The 23739-nt window shown below is 37.6% G+C and overlaps 1 protein-coding gene across 5 annotated transcripts in view; it reads right to left on the bottom strand.

Moving 5' to 3' along the window:
• The window catches only part of SHISAL1 (shisa like 1), a 72213-nt gene that overhangs the window by 24622 nt on the left and 23852 nt on the right, over positions 1-23739 (bottom strand). For all 5 annotated transcript variants that reach the window (XR_005628898.1, XM_039721271.1, XM_039721288.1 and 2 more), the window contains exons 2-4: positions 13619-13717; positions 7516-7729; positions 595-894 (exon numbers count right to left, since the gene is read on the bottom strand). Coding sequence is in view for 4 of the 5 variants with exons in the window: in XM_039721271.1 (XP_039577205.1) it covers positions 595-894; positions 7516-7729; positions 13619-13685 (581 nt within the window). In the remaining variant the exon portion in view is untranslated. The remainder of the gene's footprint in view (positions 1-594; positions 895-7515; positions 7730-13618; positions 13718-23739) is intronic.

Raw genomic sequence — 23739 nt, 5'->3', positions numbered from 1 at the left:
TCTGCCTCCCTTTTGGTCTGAGGGTTTTGTTGGAGGTTTTGTCTTGGTTTCATAGCATTTAACCTTACAGTAGCCTACTTGTGTCACTCTGTCAAATGAGATCAAGCAAAGCTTTTTTGGCTATGCATATAAAAAACTAACCTGGCTTTTATGTTGCTTCTGTGTCTCACGCCACAAATAGAGAGGATTTGTGACATCTCACGTTGAAGCTATCCCAACATCACTATTTATAGAGTCTTTTAAAACCAGAGCAACAGATACACATAGCAATTAGTCTTTGGGATCAGATTAAAACTACTTTTATAGTTGATGCAGATTTGTAGTTTGTCTGCATGACACAGTAGTAAAACTGCTCAGCACTGAAAGATGGCAGCATCTGTTTCTCCAAGAAAAGGATTAAAAGATGACTTAATATATTTCAGAGTAAGATATTACTCCTAAGCAGTAATTCAATAAGACAGGTCATTATATAAATAATTATGTGCTAGAAGTGGTGCTGTTCAGCCTGAATTCACAGGCACTTCCAAACACAGGGGATTGTTCACACTTCAAAACAGCAAAAGAATATATCTCAGTATGGCTTAGCTTACTTACCAGGCAGATGTACTCTGAAAAGACACCAGGGGTGGGTTTAAAGCATCTCCTTTTAAGGTGTGTACTGTCTGTGATGTTCGAGGCTGTGTCTCTGGCTGAGGCTGTGTCTGTCTTGGGTCCTGAGCAGGGTTAATCCATCGGCTCTGTCCCGGTGTCATCCACTTTCCATGGATTCCCCAGCGGGCCAGGTAAAATTTGCAAATATCATAGTTCATTGAAGAGTAATATAAAAGGTCCAGTATCAGTAAGATCACCACAAAAAAGCCATAGATCCACACTCCCAACAGTGCACTGTAGTTGCTGTGAAAGGAAGAAAAGGTACAACAAAGAAAGTTATCTCTCAGTAGTGGTCACTGTGTTAGTTCATCAGGGTTGTTTGCTGCATTAATTATTTAGAGATGGCTAAAACAAAATATTGTTCCAAAGCACATATCTTTAAAAATTAGCTATTTTTTCAATATGAATACTGCTATAAGCATGGTGTTTGGAAACTAAAGTCACCTGTCTTACAAAAATTTTTGTCCTTAGGCTTTCCAGAGTGACTGCTAAAGACCTCTTAATATGGCTGGTAATAAATTTTAGGTAGGAAGAACATTGGCAAAATCATGTTAGACAATGCACTTCACAGGAAGGAAAATAAGTACAACATTGACATGTATGTGTTGGTGTATTTATAATGTGTATATATAGATAAAGGCCATGGCAATTATATGGTGCAGAGAGCTGTAAAGCTGTGACAGATGACTAATGGTATTAAAAGAAAGGGAAGAGAAACAGAAGGAAGAAGTGTAAGGGGTCAAAAATGTGGAGATCAAAAAGGGGAAGAAGTGCTAATGCCCTGCTGAAGATGAAGTATTATTAAAAGAAAAATGACTGTCAGGTGTAAATGCAGTTTGGATTGGAAACTGTGTGAGTGGGGAGAATGAGATCAGAACTGAGATGGAAAGAAATGTATAAAAATGAGATTGTTAGTTAGAAAGCAAAAGAAAGGCTGATCTAGACCCATGAGCTAATGTGGAAGTACATGTACTGTAGACCGTAAAACCAAGAGGAAGCTGAAGGGATGTTAGTAAAAAATGTCATTAGGAAGTCAGTCTCAGAAAAATTATATCCAAGTCATAGGTGGGCAACCCACATCTGCATGGAGCTGAACTCAAAACTGAACACACACTCAACCATGCTCTCCTTTCACAGGCAGTCAGAGAAACTTGGAGGAAATAATATTTTTTTAAGACATTGATCAAAATGGAAATGCTGCAAGAAGAAAAAAAAGGATGAGAAGATATATTATACGTGCAAACCAGAAGGATATTTCGGTATTTTAAAAACATGTCCTCCAGCCTTTCTGGATCAAAAGTTTTCAAGTCTCTTCTTTGAACTTTCATTTCTATTTAAACTATTGTATGACTCTTCCATTTTATACTTTTAAAAAATCAGGATTTGAAACAAGAAATCAGAATTTTACTGTCTGTGTTGCTGTCTGTCAGCACCTCAAGAGACTGATTCTTCTCTTCAGAGAATGATTTTTCCACTACACAGCTATAATGCCCTTAGATTAAATGAGGTTCCATTTTAAATAACTAAGTAACAAGAGGAAGGTCCAAGCTGTTAATGGCTCCCTTCCTGCATAACTTTAGGACTACACAAGCCTAGAGTTTTAAAAAAAAAAAAAAAAAAATAGAAATCAGAACATTTCCAGAAGGATTAGATGTAGGCAAAGTTTAATGTTCTGAAAACCCTTAACTCCGGAGTCTTTGCCTCTGCTAAAGACTTACACATGCAAGACTAACTTCACACAACAGAGAGTAGATCTTAATAATGCATTAAAATCTGCAGTTCAGACCCTTGAAAGTAAAACAGAATCTGGTTAATCCAGGCTGTTCTTGACTTCCAGTAGATTAGTCCTATTGAGGTAAATGCTTCTATTTTCTGTTAACATAAATAAAAGGCAAGCAAAGGCTGAAAAAGTCAGGAAGAAATTCCCTTTGGACAAATCCCATTCTTGCTCATCATTATTGCCAATAGGATCCATTTTGCATACAGGTGAGCTGCATTTGACCCACAATAAGAAAACATATTTGTTTTGGCAACAACTTGAGATGCAAAAACATTCCTTCTAGTTAACTCAAAATATTTTTTTTTGTATTTTAGGTACTTAAATCCATTTAAGTACCTAAAATTTCATCCACCAAAATTAGAGCTATTTTGAATGTTTCCAATTTAAAGCAGCACTATGATAATCATGCCAATATGTAAGCTATTCATCTGCTCCTTCTAAAAAAATCTGTTTCTCACAAGCACAAAAAGTGAAAGACTACTTTATATTAATTAACATACAATGGGACAGCAGCACTATCAAAAGGGCCTTGTGAAAAATCACAAGTAAAAATAGTAAGTAGCATGTTTAGTATGCAGAAGGATATTCCATACATTGATATCTTCTGTTTCTCCAACTATTAATGTGGTAGAAAATGGTATGTTTTCTGATGGCTACTAATAAAAATTAAAACTGCCCTGTATATCAAGAAGATGTCCTCATTAGAAAAGAAATAATCTTATTTACACGGAATTACAGTAAGGCCAGAAACACAGAAGAGAACTCAGAATCCAAAAACTTCTAGGACTTCTAGGCTCTCATTTCACTGGCCTGAATGAATTAACTGTCAGTTTATTCTTGCAATCTGGTTTTCCTGTTCTTTCACACAGAAGTTTAATTTTTACTAAAACTGAAGTGTGGACAGATTCTAAATTTGCTGAGATTCAAATTATAGGGTTTGTTCCACTACAGGGTGTATCAAGTTGCACCCATCTCATTAATTCACTTTTTGAGACAGATAACAAGTTGGTTATGACTAGCCTATATCTTTTTAGTAGATTTTCTTTTCTTCTAGTAGTGTAGCACCTGAACAAAAAATAACTCATTTGGGAATTCAGGTTTGAAAAAACCAACAAATTTGAACAACTGCAGGCTGAATTACACAGTGCAGGATTTAAATGCGGGCAGATGGTCACAGAAATAGTTCTGTTCTACTTAAAAGGGGCAGTTCCTAGGAAATGCAAGGTTACAGCCTTGGTGTAAGGAAACCAGTGCAGCTTTTGCATCTATGCTTTAAATGAGATTTCCTTCCCCATTTTTCTTTTATAATTATCTCCAAGCCTTTGTCCAATCCTGGGTTTTCCTGAGAAATCTGTTTCTGCTGTACCTGAGAGGTCTTCCCTGCCAAATTACATATTTTTGCAACAGCTGGTAGTGGGATTGATGATTTTTTTTTTCTTTCTTTCTTGTAAATATGACTGAGTGCTATTTAAGCAAATACCATTTCTGCAGGGGACACTTAGTACTTGGAGAAAGATGGTGCTATTCTGTTCTCACACTGCTTCAGGTGACAACGTTGTAATTAGGTGTGCAAAAGCCATTCCACTCAGACAAACCAGACTAAGAGATAAGCAAAACCATGGATATAGACTACCAGACCATTGCTCCAGTAGCAGATTAAGGACCCCTATCATAGCAGTGCTACTGATAATCCACCAAAATAGGCAGAACAGAAAAACCAGACTATGAAAACTAGACAAACTAGGTTCAAATGAATACTATTTTTGAGAACAGCTAAACAATTTCTTAGATGGTTCTAAGGGAAAATACTTTGGATTACAGAGCTTTTCCTGTCTGCTGGACATAATTTTTATTTCTATATTTAATATCAAATGAATTATTCACATTCAAAAATATTATAGACGGATTAATTTGCATGATTGCAAAGATACAATATTCCCATATTTTCCTCTTATAAAAAAAACATATAAATATTGTGTTACAGTAACGGGAAAATGTAAACTAAAGTGGCTATAGTTGCATTGTGGGACTGGTGAAGACAAATGTGCCTTTTGAGCTGTTCCATATTAAAGAAGTCACAAGTCACTTCATTAACTTTTTCCCTCAACTGTATTATAAAACAAAAAATTTGTTTTGGTAATCACAAGAATGGCTAAGGGGAAAAATAAACCAAATAATATAATTGAAATAAACAAAGCAATAATGTTGAATCACTCTTCCCTGAAAACTATAATCCATTTTTTTTAAGTTCATTGCTTTTCCCATATCTTAAATTATTCTCCCTTGCCACAGTACAATAGGTTTCATCAGATTTTTTTTCAGTGGTGTGTGAAATTAGATCTAAACAAAGAGCTGACTTTGTCACTGTAAACTGAAGCCTGGAAGCATTAGAATCCAAATTATTGTGTATGACAGATAAAGTCAGAGTATTACTTAAGAAGCTTTGTGCAATGTTTTTAATGTACGCACATACAGTTCTCTTCTTTCTGCTCCTTCTAAAAATACCAGGGAGTTTTCTACCAATATAACTCAGCTCAGGGTGAGGAGATCTCTCCTGTCTGTCTTACTCCATGGGTGGAGTTTTACGTAGGAAGTATAATCTCTTCATTTTCCTGCTACTGACAGATTTATCATAAGTGATGTTTCAGGAACAAGGCAACACCAATTCCTGCACTTCTCTATGCTACAACTCCAGAGGCTTTTTACTGTATTCAGTAGGATGTCACATACCTTTGCAAAAGTTCACGCACAGCTGATGCCCCTAAGAAGTCCTGGATTGGATGGTAAATAGTCTGCAGGTAGTTCTCAACCACAAATCTAACCAACAAAAACTACACACGTACCTCTTTCTCCATCACAATTGAACAAGGTGACTTTTAAAAAATAGCTCTACATGAAAACTAATATAATACCTTTTGCTCTAAATATTTTTATCAAAATGAATGCTGTAGTTCACAGAGTACCAAACTCACTTTTTTTCCCAAACCGCTTGCATACACAACAGCCCTGTGATATGAAAACCCCTGGATTTATTTCTCCAGGGATGTGTGCACATGTGCAGATGTGAGTGGGCAAACAGCACTGGAGGCAGAGAAATGCTCTGTGTCCCAGGGCATCTTTTGCAATCAGCCTGGACCTGTTCCTCTGCCTTGGAAAGGCTGGTTGCCCTCTACATTCCAGGTTGCTGATGAAAGGAAGGGCAGAAGAGCCTTACCTGAGTAACTTCTGGCCATGACTACACAGAGGAGCTGCTGAGACACTGGGAAAAGCCTGAAGCATTGGCTTAGTGCTTGTCAGAACTGCCTTTCATGGTTACATCCTGACCTCTGAGAGACAGGGTGGTCAGCAGTAGTGATGCAGGGTTTACAGAACAGCACGGCAAGAAATAAAACAAATTTGCTGTGTGCAGGACAAAGACCTGGAAAAGCATGGGGGCAACAGCCTCACAAGCCCATTCTTGAGGCTCATTTTACCACTCTAAGTGTGCAGCAGATTCTGGTTCTGTCTGTGACTACCTTCAGAGCCCTTTTGTTCTGAGAGTCCTGTGAGGACCTCTCTGACATCCAGGGCTGAGGGAGCAGGGCCATCCCAGTACACAAAGGGGCAGCACACCCTGTTTTTTTTAGCATGTGTAGAGCACACACTGTGTGGGAGCACTGGGGCTATAAACTCCACCTGGTTGCCGGGACTATTTATGTTGCCAGATTTGGGGAGCTCCAGGCAGAAGTTGCTGGATTGTCTGGGCTGCACAAAAGGTGGAGAAAGTGGATGGTCTTTAATGGGCTTGGTAATACAGTATCTTCCCTGTGTTCTGTGTGATCTGTTTTCATGATCCCAGATGCACTACAAAGCCAAGACAAGAAAATTTCACCTGAAGTATGTAATTGCACATGAAGTAACACAACAGTATCAATCCACATTGATTTAAAGATATCTTATATGGGTAGAGTCTATTTTTGTCTGTCTTTGCAGGTGATTGACACACTAACAGCCATTAAATTTAGAGAATGCAACTTCTATGTCTATGCAAGACTGAAATTTCTCTGGGCAGGTCTGTGTGAGGAGTGGGTGTTAAGGAAGACAATGCTTTGCTGACTCCTCAAGCTGAGCACAGCTGCACATGGTGAGTTAGACCAGCCACCATCTGTATTCCAGCACCATCATCTCCTAAAAGCCCTGCACCCACTCCCATTGGGGTGAATACAACACACCAATTGACTGGCACCACAGAAAACATCAAAATCCTCTTATAAAGAGCAATCCCTACACTGTGATTCCTCCTGTCTTTAATCTGCCCCTTCCTTGTCCTGCAGGGGCTGAATACCAGAATAAAATGGCAGGGAAAGCAGATTGATCAGAATTCGATCTTGGGGATTACACCAAGGGAAATCACAGGAGATCAGTATGGCCAGAATGTCAGTACTAAACAGGAAACTGACCACAAGGGAATATTGTTCCTGTAAATAGGTATTCAGTAACAAAGATCTATTTGCTACTTCCTACTTCTTTATAAATAAAAAACTTACTGACATTTATTCCGGGGGACAGCCCTCAGCAGAACATGGAAATATCCCAGGTAACAGGCAAGGAGATCACACAATGTTGGTATAAAAGCAAATACATTCTGTTCCCCAAGGCTAGTGATTTGTTATAAGAGATTAAGATTCAAAAACATCAGGGATTCCAAATAGGGCATTTGAGTTGATATGGAAAATGTCAGCTTACTTCCTCTCTCACCTATGAACAGCTTTGGGGTTTATTTTTACTGATGCACATTTAAACATAGTTTGGATCAAATTAGGGTCAGGGAAAAGACTTTTCTAACTTTTATATGTAACTTTTTATTTGCCACATTTATATGCAACTTTTACTCTCCTTGCAATGTTTATAGCCCATGTCAAAGTGAAGAAAGCAAAGGTGAAATATTCTTTCTTTTAGGAGCTCTGCAACAACAAAATCCCTTTTAGTAATGGATTTCTGTATCTGTAATTATTCTAATTGCTTCCATCATTAAGTGCACCTCAGACTCTGTTATTAGACCACGAACAGTTTGGTGAAGAGTACTTTAAAACTCATTTACTTACTTATGCATATATCCATCTGCATTCCCTGTTAAGTTCATCTGCATAACAGTCTGAAATTCTGTCTCATTGCAGCAATATTTAAACACTGTATTGTTATGGTGACAGCAAAAGATGTAAGATTTATTGTCAGAAAGACGGGGGCAGTGAAAACCGAAGTGGTAGCGACCTTTGTAGTCCGTGTATGGTTCGCAGACCCGAAAATGTGCGGACAACACTGGAAAACAAAAACAACATTGGCTTTGTCAGTCACTTCTGTTATCTGCATCTTATCAACTCTCATTTTTCAAGGCTAAACAACTGTTGGTTAATTCTGAAAAACATCAGTAGTTCAGAACTTTCAATGTTTTAACATTTAGTACTTAAAGGTAACAATGTTCAGACTTCTGTTGTATTTTGAGTTTTGTTGCTTCTACATTTCTGATTACCATTGTTTGTTTTAAGGGAAGGGAGTAATGCCCTCCATGTTAAGAAGCACGAAATTATTTAAGGAAATTTTTTTCATACTACTATTCTAGTTACAGGGATATCCATAACACCCAACAATGTTCATGCTCGATTCTCCTGGGACGACTTAATAAAAACAAAAAATCTGTGTTGAAACTGCAATGAAAGTTTGATGGCACTTGGTTTACTGTTCCTGATTTCTTTTCTACTTCTCTAAAGGTCAATCTTTGTTAAGGAATAGTCTATCAGAAACAGTCATTACAAACACTATAACAAATCCAAGCAACTTCGAATTTGCAAATAGACAGAACTAATAAAATACAGGTGTTCCTCAGAGTTCTTACATTTCTTCTTTAACAAGTTCTCATGTAAACTGTTTATTACAGCTCTGAGAACATTTTTCTTTTTTGCAGTCCTGTGTCACACTGATTTCACCATCACTTTTACTGGGGAAAAAAAGAAGCTATGCACTGATAGCCTTTTCTCATCTTACTTTCCCTGAGTTTCTGAGTTTTTCGATTGTGCAGGGGACAGGGTAGAGATCCCTTCCAAAATGGTCATAAGCAACCATATGCAAGACTTGTAGGAGTCAATGTTTGGTTCCACATTCACAGTTTGTGTTATGGTAGGCCTTACAGCATCATTTAAGAGTACATGTACCCCACAGACACCCCAAAGGGCTTAAGCTCTGAGGAGTGTGAAATGTGGAAGCCAAGTCTGAATACTCTTAGCAGTGAAATGTTTGTACTTTGGAGAACTGAGGCTCAGCAATGCTGTGGGCAGCTGCAGTTCATAAAGTTACACCAATTAATAAATTATATATTTACTTTGGACTGGCAGAATTAACTCTTGTAATGTGGTGCATAAGTTTTCTGCAGTTTACCAGTACAAGAGGTTACACATAATGATTTGCATGGATTTAGCTGAACTGCACTGTACCCCTCTGCACAGAGCCCCTCTTGATATACAATTGCATCTGTGCACCTTACCTGTCTAATCCTCTTTTTTTTTTACTTGGCTTTAAAAAAAATTCTATTCCTAACACTTTTGTTTGTCAACTTTATAAAACATATTAATTTCAAGACAAATTTTAAGGATTGTGACAGTGGAGATCACTTTATTTGTATGTAAGATGGGGGAGTCTAGAACAAAAAGCAGAGTACTAGGCTGATGACAAGGTAATCTTGTACTGCGGTCAGAGTCAAGAAAGCTCACTCCAGATATTTATGTATGCACGCATATACCTGGCATCATTACTTGCATGAAAGAAGAAATTATTTTTGTAGATTAATTCAGCCAGGAACTGAAAGTGCTGGAAGAAAGTAATTTCTAAAGGAATACAGATATTGACAAAACTAATTACCTACCTGTTCTTGCCCTATCTGGGAAACAAATATGTGTTCCAACTGTGAGGATGCTATCATCAGTAAAGAAACTTTCTTTAGACTTAGGTTTTCAACACCCTCTGTAACTCCTGTAACAAATCCGCATGTTCAAATTCTGTCATAAAATCCACACAGCATGTAATTGCATGGGAATGGGTTTGTTTGAACAAGTACTTTGCTGCACACTTGTCCTTAATTAACATAGCAGTAATAAAAGTGTGCCAGGATAGATTATGTTGTGAAAAACCTCAATGTTTGCAGCTGGAAGGGACCTCTGGAGGTCATCTCATGCAAATCTTCTGCTCGGGCAGGGCCAGCCTGGTACCCAGAACCGTATCCAAATGTCTTTTCAGTATCGCCAAGGATGGAGACTCCACATCCTCCACAAGTAACCTGTGGCATTGCTCAGTTCCCCTCACAGAGACAAAAAGCATTTATCAATGTTCAGAGGGAGCCTCTGGTTCGCAGTTTGTGCCCATGTCCTCTGGTCCTGTCCCTACCATTCAGAGGTTAAGCCTACTTGTCACTGCCAAGTGTTTGGTTTAACTGCACATCTGGAAGTGTCTCCTGATCACTACATGGCTCCTTCACATGTTTTAAAAAGAAAATAATCCCCAAACTTCTCTGAGAATGAAAACTGAGAAAAGCATGATTACAGAAGGAAGGGAGAAATGAGAGAACATCAGGTCCTAGGAGGAGGAATGTCTGCAATAAAACATTCCTAAGCAAATCCTTAAATAGCAAAATGTGTCTGTGATTAAATAAAGGCATGATGTGATGACTGAATGCCATTCTGAGCTGGGCAGTCAGTGTGGGGTGGGTTACTCCTCCTGGGCAGCTGAACACCACATAGCTGCTTGCTCACTTCATCCTCCCAGTGAGATGGGCCAGGGAATCAGGAAACAAAGAGAAAACTGATGGGTTGAGATAAATACTGTATAATAAATTTAAAAAAAACCCCACAACACCATCAACAAAAAAAACTAAAGCACAAGTGATGCTAAAGTAATCACTCACTACCAGCAGACTGATGTCCAGCCAGTCCCTGAGCAATTTTTGGGTAAGTTCCACCCCAATTTCATTGCTGAGCATCCATCCCATGGAATGAAAATTACCTTGGCCAGTTTAGGTCAGCAGTGCCAGCCTGTCACCACCACAACAGCTCTGTGATACCAGCACTGCTTTGGTCACCAGCCTAAAACAAAGCCTTGACCCCACCCCAGCCAGACATAGCACACAGAGAAAGCACTTCTTCAATTTATTGTAATCTCTGCAATTCCAGTTGCCGTCTTTGCTTCTCTGTGGATCAGACAGACAATAAACAAAATGGGATTTATTTTCTTCCAAGTTTTTTTTCCCTGAAAATCACTTAAATCCCCAGGTTTAAAGGACCTTCTTTCTATAGAAATATTTCAGATTGTATTACATTTTACCTGTAAGGCCTTAAGTTGTCTGTTGCAAAGGTGCAGCTGCGTCTGGAGTTATGAGTGCAAATTCTCAGGCTATTTTTGAAAACAGTTATTGAACAGCTGCCACAGATGATCCTCTCTCTGTTCCAACTGATTTCAAGAGAATAGTGTCATGCTTCATCATCACAAGACTTACCTACTTTACCTTAAAAAATAAACAGCCAGCAAATGTCAAACTGTTACTTCTCTATCTGGTCACAGCTAGAGATCTGCCTAATGTACATTTCTAATTTAGATACTAAATTTTTAAAACTCCAAGACTCTTTGGATGCTGATGTTTATCAGCTTTCCATATGGAACCACAGAAATATTCATATGCATGCATTTTACCACATGTTAACTTGCTGTGTGGATGCTCATTTCCTACTTCAAAGAAAAAATGTTGTAATGTGAAAATAATCTTATTGCTTGTTAATATAAGCCTTGCTGTCAACACTGATTTTATAAATGTATTTCAATCCTTTAAATGAAAAGATTTAGATTTGCAAACCCAGTCTAAGTGTTAGTGGTCCGGAAGTCATCCTTCCAGCATGACTGCATGGTGCTCCTCCCTTTATTATACCTTCCTTGTGTGCCCAGTAAAACCAGTGAGTGCTCAGCACCCCTAAAACATCACTGTGATCTTGCTAGCACTGAAATAAAATACCTCAAGTTTCAGTATTTTCAACCCAGAAACTGATTACTGAGATTTTTAATCTTAGTATACCAAAAGCCTGGAAGTAAAGCAGTATCTTACAGATGGGAGTCTGTAAATCTAGGGCACTCAAAGGGAATCTTGCCATTAGATTTTCATTTCAGCTCAGGTTAAAAATTAGGTTTATGTTCCAGTGAAAGTAGCATCCTTTCTTCCCCACACCACCTATCATTCACTGCACAAAGCCAGTAGTTTTCCTTTATGGAAACTGATCTGTCTTGGACAAAAAAAAAAAAAATTACATTGTCTGGCTGAAAAATTATAATAAATTTCTTCCTGTAAAATGTGTTGTGAGTTACTAATGACCTAAACCCTTTCCTACAGATGGCAGTGGCAAAATTCCACAAGGAAGGAGCAGTTTGGCTGTCATGATGATTTCAAATTAAGCCTGGACTCTATATGCTAATATAGAACATGTGATAATAAAACATCAATAAGCCAAGGAGCAATAAAATTATAAGAAACACATTTACAAAGCCAATAATTATCAAGGATAATAGATAAATTATGTAAGAAGTAAAAGCTGTGTGTAATTAGTTTCAAATAAAAACATTGCACTTCACAGGCAGTACTTCTAAGAGAGCGGGGGGGGGAAAAAAAGTCTGGGTTTGAGGGAATGATGGTTTGAGGGAATACACCAGTGGCTGAATACAGCTATTTGCATACACAGTGTCCCACTCAACTCCAACATAGTAATTTGTATCAACTTGAGGAAATTAGTTGGAGGAGTGGCATCTCAAGGCAGCTCTAGTAGAAGTCTCCCATAAAGAATGGCAAAGGTATAAAAAATTTAAAAATTTACAGAAGAGCCTGGAGCAGCTGGAACAATTTTGTGATGTTTGATCCCTGTTTGATCACTTCATTGAAGACTTCTTGATAACCAAGTTCATTGCTACACCAGGGAGGTAGATTTTTGAAATTTCTTTAGCCCAGAGGAAGACAAAGAAGCAGCTCCAGCCCCTGTGCCTGATCCCAGTCCATCACAGGAGTAGGACAGTTCCACAACTAGGAAGTTCCATACATGGGGATTCCCGGGGAAGGGCTCTAAAGGAAAATAGTGATTTAACGTGAGCAGAAGAGTGGTCTAATTGATAACATTATAACATTGTTAGCAAAAGGGCTGTGCCAGAGCTAAATAATGAACTGTCATTAGCAAGAATCAACTTGAGCACTGCAAACAATGAGACTGTGGGCAACAAAACAGATGCTTGAAGTGACTGGCGAGATTATGAGAATTAATATTTTATGAGTATTAAAGACACAAACTCAGTAGTAACAATTTTGACTGGAGGACAAGGATACTTTAAGAAACATGGTGCCTGGTAAAATTTTAACTCTGGTGGCTGGGGATGTGATGTACTACAAGAGAATAAGAAGCAATGACAGAAAAAAATGTCTTTTTGTATTAAAAACTGTCTCAAGAGCGAAGGACAAAAGATACTGAACTAAAAACATGTAAGACCAAATCTATTTGGACTGACAGCCTTTTAAAATTTTATTTTAAATATTCACTCATGATTATAAAAAACCCCTAATGCCATAAATGACTTCTGATGAACAAATACAAACAATAATCTGAGCCATCCACATCAGGAGAAACATCTCTGGTCCAGTTAATTCTTTAGATTCAGGAAAATTACACAGCTTCCAAGTTCAGTCCTTCAGGCGCTTTACATTCTCTGGTGTGCACACAGAAAAACACACATCTGGAACCTGACTTGCTCTGCTGCGAGTGGATAGTTATTTAGCAAAATGGATGTGTTTTATGGTGGAACAGAAATTACTATTTTCTTTCAGGTGAGCTGAAAAAATAGCATATCCAAAGTAATAAAGCTACTCTTTCAACTTTCCCGTCTTTGTTCTTAAAGTGAATTTTCAATTCCATTTCACATTCCAGTTTCCAGTTCTTAAATACAAAGAGGCTTCATTTATATTGGACTTGGATGATCCTGAAGGTCCCTTCCAGCCTTAACCATTCTATGATTCTATGACATATTTATTAGGCAATTAACAATCATTTAGATTTGTTTATTTTGTAGGAACACAGTATTAAATTGTGATTATTTTTTTGCTGTGGCACACATCAGTACAAGATAAATTACAAAAGTTACCTTCTGACAAGAGTAATGAGAGCAGAACGATCAGCACATTCAAGGACTGTTGACCACAACTTGTCATCGTTGGCTTTCATTGGTCCATTAGAGAATTACCTGTTGGGCAAGATACAACATCATGATTAAATGTCTATTTCATCTCCATTCATTTTTCAAATGTTCACTCCCCACAAAGCTTTGGTAAAATGAGATGGCTTCGCACAGTAGGGGAAAAAAAAATCAGTTCTTTTTCTAGAAAAATTTCCCCCCCATTTTTTAAAAGGGAAATTCTCCTTTCTATGATTAAAATTCTTTTCTCATTTCACCATGGAGACATACAGCTGTTTACATACTTTTCATTAACCCAGAGTAGAGATGAATCATATGAAGTTTTTACTGAATATTCATATGTCCCCTGTAATCCACATCCAGCAGAACTGTGTTTGTTTTACTGTCACAAGAACAGGCTGTTGTATTATATGTGTAAGGGCCAGAAAGGAATAAACAGTAGAAAAATAAACTGTCTGCTTTGAAAGTCAATTTGTTTTACCCCATTAGAGGGTGCAGTTGCTCAGAAAGTGGGTCAAGCAACTGAGATGGTTGGAAACACTTCAAAAAATGTCTTTTCATTAGCATCAGAGCCTTTAATAGGATTATTATTTGTTGTTTTCCTAGGACAGGGAGTGACAAATGATGCAGTTTGATCTGACTGGCAGCCCTCCTTGGTGTTTCCTAGACAGGGTGAGTCCAAAGTCCTCTTCTCCTAGCCTTGATTCAACAACACCAGCTGCAGCAGGGACTGTCCCAGGTATCAATCACCACCAAGAGGACTGGTGGCACTTGTCACTGCCATCACTGATAAATCCAACTAACTCTGGGTCTCAGAGGTTTTCCTGACTGAGAGCATCCTGGACTCACAATGACATCAGGGCACAACAGAAGAGGTCAATTCTGCCTTTGTGGATGAACCCTGTGTGCACAGGGGCCACAGACAGGATGGCCCAGGGGGTGCTGCAGTTGGTGTAGGGAATCCAACTTCTGTGCTGCTAAAATTGTTCTAAGGTGTTTACAATGGAACAGCTTGGGGAAAAAAGAAAGGGAATGGCAATTTCTCTAAAAATTACACTGCTCCTGACACCTCAAGAGACACATTTTGCCAAATGCCTATGAAATAAGCTGTATATGAATATGCTGTATCCTATAAATACTACATGGTTTACTAGTTGGTGTCTGCTCCAACCTACTGAATCAAATGAAAATCCCAAACAATTGCACCTGCATGTAACAAAAGGGGGAGAGGGTGAAAATTAACACACCATGAGCAACTGAATTCTGAGTAACAGACGTGGGCACTGGAGGGAAGACACGGTGCTACCTACGAAGTGTTGAGAGGCAAAAGATTCCTCACTAACACAAAATGCTGTGTGTGGCACAAGCAGATTCACCAAGAGCTATCTTAGCACATGGATCACAAACCTAAAGATCAGTGTAACTTCTTGTGGTGGTTTCAGTTCAAAATCGGGCAGAAACACCATCCGAGGCCTTGAAAAACAAGTCTTTTAGAAACAGTACTCCTAAGAAGATTAAATAAAAAAACAGAACTCATTTCAAAAACAACCTTACCAGCACCTGGTCTAGGGAACATGACATTAAATAAGTATACTATATCCCCTATTATACACCAACTACAAACAAAATAAAGAAATACATTAGACTATTAAAAAACACCTTAAAAACATTAAGTAAAAATCTTTCAAAATTAGAAACAACATCTAACAAAAACCACCTAATTAATTAACACCCAAGACTCTACCAGCCAAATAAACCCTACCCAATCTCAACCCCTACATACAATAAACAAAAACAAAATCCCAGTAGTACATATCAAAGGTTATTAAGGAAAACAGTTTAAATCAATTCTACCTAAAATACAGACAAACCCATTCATAGGGCTGTCTTTACTCAGGGACCAAATTATACATAGTAGATAATTCAGAAAAAAAGAACAACACAATTTATACCTCAAGAAGATCCAATTATTAAAACTATATATAAATATCACTATTTACTAAATATTACTACCATTATCTGTGTATACCAATATATTGTATGCATAATATATTTACACTTCTGTACAAGAAATCACACCAGTTTACACTGTTTGCTGCAAGCATGATTAACACCCAAACCACTGTATTTCTAGCTTTAAAATAAGCCAGTTCATCTGGAGGAAAACAATTTTGAAGCTTTAACACTGTAAAAAGAAAATAAAAGTGCAATAAACTAGGAATGCTAAGTAAGAGTATTTCTCATGAATACTTAAAAAATGCCTCCCTTCTTTTCCAGAGGGAATATCATATTAATTAGAAAACTAAGCAGACTTTGAGTTGGAGCTGTTAAAAAAAAAATAAAAAAAAAATATATATATATAAGCCAGAGGTTGAGAATGCAGGCATTTAATGATGAAAAACAGCTACGAAAAACAAACTATTGCCAATATTGATAGGAATAAAAGGAATTTGATATTTTCCTGACTAAACCAAAGCTGCAGGAATTCTGGTAGTGATTCATTATTAAAGGAAATCTTGGCCTCCATAACAGTTAATTAAAAAGAGATCAATAAGCACTCCTGTTGTGTATCTGGGATGACAAAGATGTTTGGTATAGCTGAGACTATTAAATATTTCCATATGAGGAATAATTCAGGAAGACATTAATGAGTTGATACTAAGGTTTGCAATTTGATATTTGCATTTCTGTGTAATTTGTACCTAGTTATTTCAGCAGAGCTGGCTGGAGGACACATATATAATTTTTTTGGTTTGTTGGAAAACAATGGCAAGTTTCAGAGGACCTGAAGAAATGTAAGAACATTTTTAGAAGTAAATGAGACAATCCAGACAATCAAAAGCTGTGAATGTGATGTCGATCCAGAAAAAAATAATGACATGGTTAATATGCAGTCCAATTAACAAATAATTAGGGAGATAAATATAATTAATGTGATTACTATGGGCTTATGGCAAAGTTAATTTTATTTCTCTCGGGGCTGTTGACTAAAGTAGCTTAAAGATAGTTATAATGTAGGAGATGCCTGTAAAATATCTCACTTTAGTATCATACAACTTGAGCAAACAGTGAAAATGATGAAAACAAGCTTCTTATCAGTTGTGAAAGAATAACTCAGTCTGGAAATCAGGTGCATGTCTTGGAAAGTACAATCCTGTTAGCAACTGAGTAGAGTCTCAGTGCTAATTTCTTAAACAGCACTGCAGGTACGAATCTAGAAACTTTTCAGGGAGGGAAAAATTATTCAATTATATCCAGCAGAATGGGCAACAATGAAATTGGCATTTTAATCCAACTCATGCAATGCTTTTATTTTATAGAGTGCCAGCTGGGAGGATCAGAGTGGGGGACTAGACAGTGACAGCTGCACATCAAGAGCTAGCAGAGTGACAGAATCTGTGTAAGTGAATACATACATCTAGGTATATGCTTGTGGCAGTAAGGAAATGCTTCTTGACTATTTTGAGTTTCTTACATGCTGCTGACTGGCTAAAGCCATGGTATTTCATGCAGTACCACAATGACATCTCTGAGGTATTAGTGATCCACTCAGCAACTAGAAGAGATGTGTAGGACAACAGGTGATGTGCTGCAAGGAAGAGCTTAAATCATACACAGTATTTCCTGATGTCAGGCCACAGAACAGGGAGGGCAGAAACATGGTAATTAGCAGTGGTATAGATAGATAAATTATTATTTATTATTGTAATTAAAGACTGATGGCATTTTAAAGCAAGACTTACATCTGAAGGATGGAGGAAAGGAAGATTTAGGTGTAGTTTCTTTTTTTTTTTGGTTTTTTTTTTTGAGTAGAATTTGAGAGCCTGGAGGCTGTGTAATTGTTTTCCTTAGAGTTCAGCAAACCACAATTAGAAGGGTGGTCTAATGCATCAGCTTTCATTTTTAATGCACCATTCCAAGCTTATTTGTGGTCACTGTGGAGGTAAGGATGATGCCCATCCTTTTCCTCCTCCTTTAAGATTTATACCCTCATACCACCTCTTCCCTTCTGCTGGCAATCACAAGTATCTCTGCAGCTACCCCAGAAAGCAGACTAAATAAATGGCTGAAGAATCACATTTTTAGAGGCTTTTTTTCACTGTTTGTCCACATCTTGTCCTTATTCCCCTCTCTCACTATTTGTTACTACTATTATTATTATTATGCAAGCAGCTGCATGGCAGTTTGTTGCAGTCTGGGGTTAAACCATGACACACATCTAATCTGGAACAGAAGAAATGGTCCTCACTCAGAATCTTGTTTCCTCGCAGAAGATGCAGCCATGCATGACCCAAAGACAGCACCACTGTCTGTGTAATGTTATGATCAAGGGGACCATAGAAATGCATGAGCTCATTATGCCAGATTTTACTTTTCCGTGACATTTTAGCTCTCACTCTGTTCCTACCTACACTGCTTTGGTTATCCCCATAGTTTTATCTAGCTGTCTTTTCTTGAAGGGAATCAGTGAATCACTGCAAAGAAAAGCTGCCAAGAGAAACAACCATTTCATAAGGGAAGATTCTGATTAAGGAATTATTTTCTCCTGACTTTGAAGGAAAGGAAAAGTTATGTTTAGAAAGATGTCTGAAAAACAATGCACATTTTGCATTTTTTTGGTTATTAGGAACAACAAAAGGAGCTAGAGCAAGAGAATTTATTAAACATATCAGCACTGCCTCACAAGCTTTCTCTCTGTCTAGAACAGAAAATAGGGCAATTCAGGAGATCATTTAATTCCTTTTTCCTGCCATAGGATTAAGACCATCTAAACCATTCTTAGCAGAAGTTCACAGGATTCCCACCACCAGTGATTTTCTAACCTTCTCAGTCAATCCCTAGTGTTTCTCTACCCTAGAAAGGTTTCCCTATGCCAAATTTGCAGCTTCTTTGCTTTAAGCCCTATCAGCAGTGAAGCTGGAGAATTATTTACCTACAGACACACTAGTTTCACCTCTTTTCATCAATCTTTCAATTAATACATACAAGAAGTGCTATCATCCCAGCTTTTTCTTAGGCTATCAGCTTACACCTCTTGCAATTTTTCCTTTAAAAACATCCTTGTTACACCTTTTATGCCCCCTCTTTGATCTGCCTCTATCCTTTATAGCAAGGTTGTGCAAGTTAACTTCAGCATAATTTTGTATTCAGTGGTTTGTATTTTCTTAGTGCCCTGAAAATCCTAATAAACATCCCAAGAGCTGCCAGTTCTTCCAGGAGAAATAAAAACACAGCATTACCAAGGTGCAGAGAGCCACAGAGCTTCTGCTAATTCTCAGTTACTGCAAGGACACACAGGTAAATCCCTCTAAAATGAAGAGAGGCACATTTACACACAGACAAAACCACATGGCTAAAAATGCATCAGGACTACATGAGAGACAATGCTGGTGCGTTGTGACAACACTAAGGGGATGAGTAGCATGACCAGAGCATGATAGTGGTTGAGAAAGCTGTTTAAAATTAAATGGAAAAGAAAAGGCTGTGATCAAAACCTAACTCCTAGTCTAGCTCTGTTCACTTCTTACATTAAAGAGGGCTTAAAAATATATCCAGTATGTGCTCATGAATGCCATTGCAATGAAATTACAGGCTTATTACAAAGGAAGCAATATAACTGGCATGAAAGAAAACCTGATTATTAGGAAAATGTGGTTTCATACTGCAGCAACCTCAACAAAATGTTTATGAAAAACAGATACTAGATTTCAATTGACAGTTGCCTTACTTGAAACAATCTATGAAAAGGAGCTGCTGGTAGAAAACCTTCTGGATTGTGATGCAGCACTAACATTACTCAATGCCACTTCCCTAAAAACACATATGCAGGAAGTTAAGCACGTGTGAGTCTCTACCCAGCTACAGATAAAGCCTTTGCAGTCAGAGCTTTAGAACTGCTAAAGATGAGCAAATGTATACTACACTACTCAGGCCACAAAATTCTTCCCCCTTTTTTTATGAATTTTATAATTGAAAATATAGACTGCTGTGTTTTATTCCACCCTCCCATGTTTATTATTTACCACAGTTGTTCTCCAAACAGTTATGAAGAGACAACATTCATGAATCCTAAAAAATAAAGCTCTGAACTACAGCCTGAAGGCCAACTTGTGAACTTCAAGCTCTTATTAACAGGATGGGGCCAAGAAACCTGCACGTGGCACAGGTGTCACCTGTTAAAGCCATTAATTCCTCTCCTTTTAGCTCTCTTTTCCCCCTTTTCACCAACACATTTAGTTGGTCACTGGGAACTGTCCCACAGCCACATCATAAATATCCAAGTTGGAATCAGGTTTTAGCAGTTCCCACCATAAGCACAATGCACAGTAGAGTCTGATACAGAAGTTAAAGGGTCCCTTTATTACAAGAGAATTAATTTTAGAGAGTCAGTGGTGCATTCAGACCTTATAATCACAAAATTTAACTGATGAGAAAGTTCCAGAAGAGAGGACAAACTCTTTATTTACAGTCAAATTCTAAACTGTCTCCATAGCACAAGCAAAGATATTAAAGATAATACCATAATGTAGCTGTAGTGCAAATAAGTGATTTATTACATACTTGCATTTGGTAGAATAAATGTTTAATTTCCTAGATCTGTTTCTGATAAAGGTCAGAAAATCTTAGACTGTTGTCTGTCCTACAACTGGCCTTACACTGTATACATTAGATCTCATTTTGGGGAAAAATACCTAAATTACTTTGTGGAGACAGTCAGCTTTGTAAAAATAACAACTGCAGTTGTGATGATTCACTGATAACTAACTTCAGCTACAAGTTACTGGCAACTTTCTCACTTGTCATTAAACAAGATTCATTCAGGGAAGGTTGAAGCCAAGAGCTGACACCTTCCCTAATGCTCTGAAGCCACTGAGATTAAAATATTTGTATTTTCTCATTTGCATATACTTTATCAGCCTGAGCATAGGCAGCTGATAAAGGTTTGCTGTAGTCATCCAGAACCCTTCTTTTTAGTGAAATAACTCAGTTCAGATGTACACTTGGACTACTGAATCAGCTGAGAGGGGATTTTGGAAAACACAACATCTACAATCTGTGGAAGCTCAACTGAGTGCTTTGCTAATGAATTAATAAATCTGCCAGGGTGAGACAATCAAGCTATGCATGAAACAAAGCAATCTGCGAAAGCTGAATTTTCACTCTGAAATTATGAATGGTCTTGGTCTCCCATGAGGCAGAAATGATAAGGAAGTATACACAACTGTGTAATAATATTCTAAGAGAGTTTAACAAAGGGCTAGGATACATTTTTTAGTGATTACAAATCTACTGTTAATCAAGTTTCAGTTTTTAAAGAAACACAAGGCTCTTCTCTAGGGAAACTTCTGCTTGGTTTTTTTGAGTTACTTTCAGTACAGAACCAAAGCAAATGTTCTTTAATTTAAAATATTACCAAGTCTTAAATTAATAATACAATTTCTACTAGTTTATGTGAAACAGTTTGTCCAAGTAATTCTAAGTAAATTACTAAGAAATAAAATTAGTTTTGATTGTAAGATTATGGGTTTTATAACAGCCAGTTTTTATAAAACTCCCAGAACTAATCCCCCATTCTGCTTTAGAGTATAGCTCTAAAACTGTGAATGTGTGTACCTGTAAAAAAGGCAGTAAACCTGGCCAGTGTATTTTTAATATCCATTTGAGAAAAAAGTAATATATCAGCAGTTTATCTAGTGAAAAATGTGAGCACATTTTTGGTTTTCCCAATATACTGTCAGCTGTATATACACAGAAAGCAAAAACTACCTATAGTCTCTCTGGGAGCATTTTTTGACACGTTTTCCTTTCAAAATGGCCTCTTCTGAAAAATAAACCTTCGACTGCAAAGTCTGGGACATCTAAATTTTATTTCATTCTCAAAGTCTTCAACATCAATTATCAACATCTGTATTTAATCAGATGGGTTTCTAACCTTCTGTCACTCTGGGTCTGTAGACATTTTCAAGTGTTATTTTGTTCAAATGTGAAAAAACAGGAGCAGCAAGTTAAACAAAAATTGAAGTAAACTCAGAAAAGCATTAATCCGATCATATCAAATACAAAGGCAATCAAAATTCTCATAAATGCTTTTTCCTCTTTCCATCAGCTTTAGAAAGGATGTTTCCTTTTACAAATACAAATTACTACTCCATTTCTTTACAATCTAATTAAACATTTCAAAATGCAAAAAAACCCCACTTTTTTTTTCCCCTCATGAGGATATTTAACTATATCAACACAAAGTGTAGCTTATCTGACATAGATGGATCTGCACTACAAGTATTTTGACAGCATTATTCCACCGTTCCTAAGGATAACACCTCAATGTGCAAAAGGCAGATCTTCTTCATTTTTAAAACCTGATACTAGTCCCTTAAGAAGAAAATAACTGAATTCCTGCAAACATTTTGGTCAAATCTTTCTCACCCTCTTGTTAAAGAAAACGATGAAAAACACCCACTGGAGTAAACTGAGAAATCAGAGAATCAAGATGAAAAGGACTCACAAGCATCAGCAAGTTCAAAAGAATTTGCCTCTCCTCTTAAAACATTTGCAAATGTTTCACATACTGAAATGTTTCTCAGTAGCATCACAAATGAAGTTTGCTCCTAAAGCAGACTCCAACTAAGGAAAAAGGAAACTCTGTGGCAGCCTTAACCATGGAAAAGAAAGGAAATGTAGGAAAGAAAAAAATGCACAATAGAAGGTGGGAGTAACTTCCTTTTCACCTGTTCTTTTGCCTCATTCTGACTGAACAACCAGCCTCACACTGCAGGAGAAAATGCCATTTTTCATTGCTGCACATATAAATATCTTAAAAAGCTGGATTTAAGGGCAATGCATGGCTGTACTACTGCAACCATCCTAGCTCACAGCTATTCTAATTAAAACCCCTGAATTTTCAACCCCAAGAACACTGGATTGTTAACAAAAGCTTAATTTTGAAAGTAACAAGGCAGAGAAACCAAGAGAAATGCTACTGAATCCTTTGTCCTCTCCTCTTAAGCAGAAATACCTGCAGGACAAAAGAAAGGACAATTTTTAGTAGTCAGAACAGCAGGTGTGGAGGTTGCCAAGCAGAAGGAGATAAAGCATGCAGAGCAACAGAAAAGTGGCTTTCAACAATTTATCTTTTTCTTCTTTTTTTAAGTGTGCAATTTTTGGAGCTGAAAAACCAGGTAAAACAAAGCTGTATTGCTGGTGGTGACATCACATGGCCCCAAGCTTTGTTTCACACCCTCTGTTTTACAAGATGTAAAAACTGCTTATTTTATGCCTGGCTTGGGGTGTCTGCAGATTTTATGCTGTGCACAGAGGTGGGTGTGAGAGGAACTGCATCCAAAGGCTTGTTCAGAATTCCACAGAAATTCAGATTCTTGGCCTACCATAGGTCAATCATCAAACACCCCTCTCCTCACTGAGCAGTGCAGCTGAGCAAAATGGAATGTGCCAGAAGCATCAGCTGCAGACAGAAGCCACAGTTGTTTAATATTCATCTCAGTGGGCAGGTTTACATCCCTCACATAGAGCATAATCCAGGGTGTTCCAGCTACTACAATCAACACCACATTTTGGCTCCAAACAGCCCCATCCCTAAAAGTGGCCTCCATCTGAAACATTTCCCATTAATAGGCGTACAACTACAGCAACAAACAGAGAACACTTCGCCAGAATTTTCTGAAATAGTTCTTCTGAAAGTGAAAAGTGGCATGCATTTCCCATTTTCCTTAGAGACTAAGAGAACCTCTCAAATCCAACTATTTGGCAAGTAAGGATAAAAGTACAGCATTCAACCCAGCAAAGCTATTTGCCAGCAAGCAATACTGCAGTCATGCAGTCTGTTCCTTCTCACAGATATTTTGGAGTCCAAGAAAATGGGGGGGGAAAAAGAAAAAAGAAAGAAAAAAGACAAGTCGAGGGATGACACTATTTCTAGTTTACAGAAAGGATGCTGATGCTCAGAGCAGTAGAGCAGTCACAGTCATAAAGGAGGAATACAACAGATTTGAGGACTGTACATCAAGTTTGTAGACCTAATGCTTTAAACACAAAACAGTGATTTAAAAAAC

This window comes from Passer montanus, unplaced genomic scaffold (genome assembly GCF_014805655.1).
Source record: "Passer montanus isolate IOZ18808 unplaced genomic scaffold, ASM1480565v1 scaffold106, whole genome shotgun sequence".
In the NCBI taxonomy this organism is placed as follows: Eukaryota; Metazoa; Chordata; class Aves; order Passeriformes; family Passeridae; genus Passer; species Passer montanus.
This window is presented reverse-complemented; position numbering and strand designations above follow the sequence as displayed.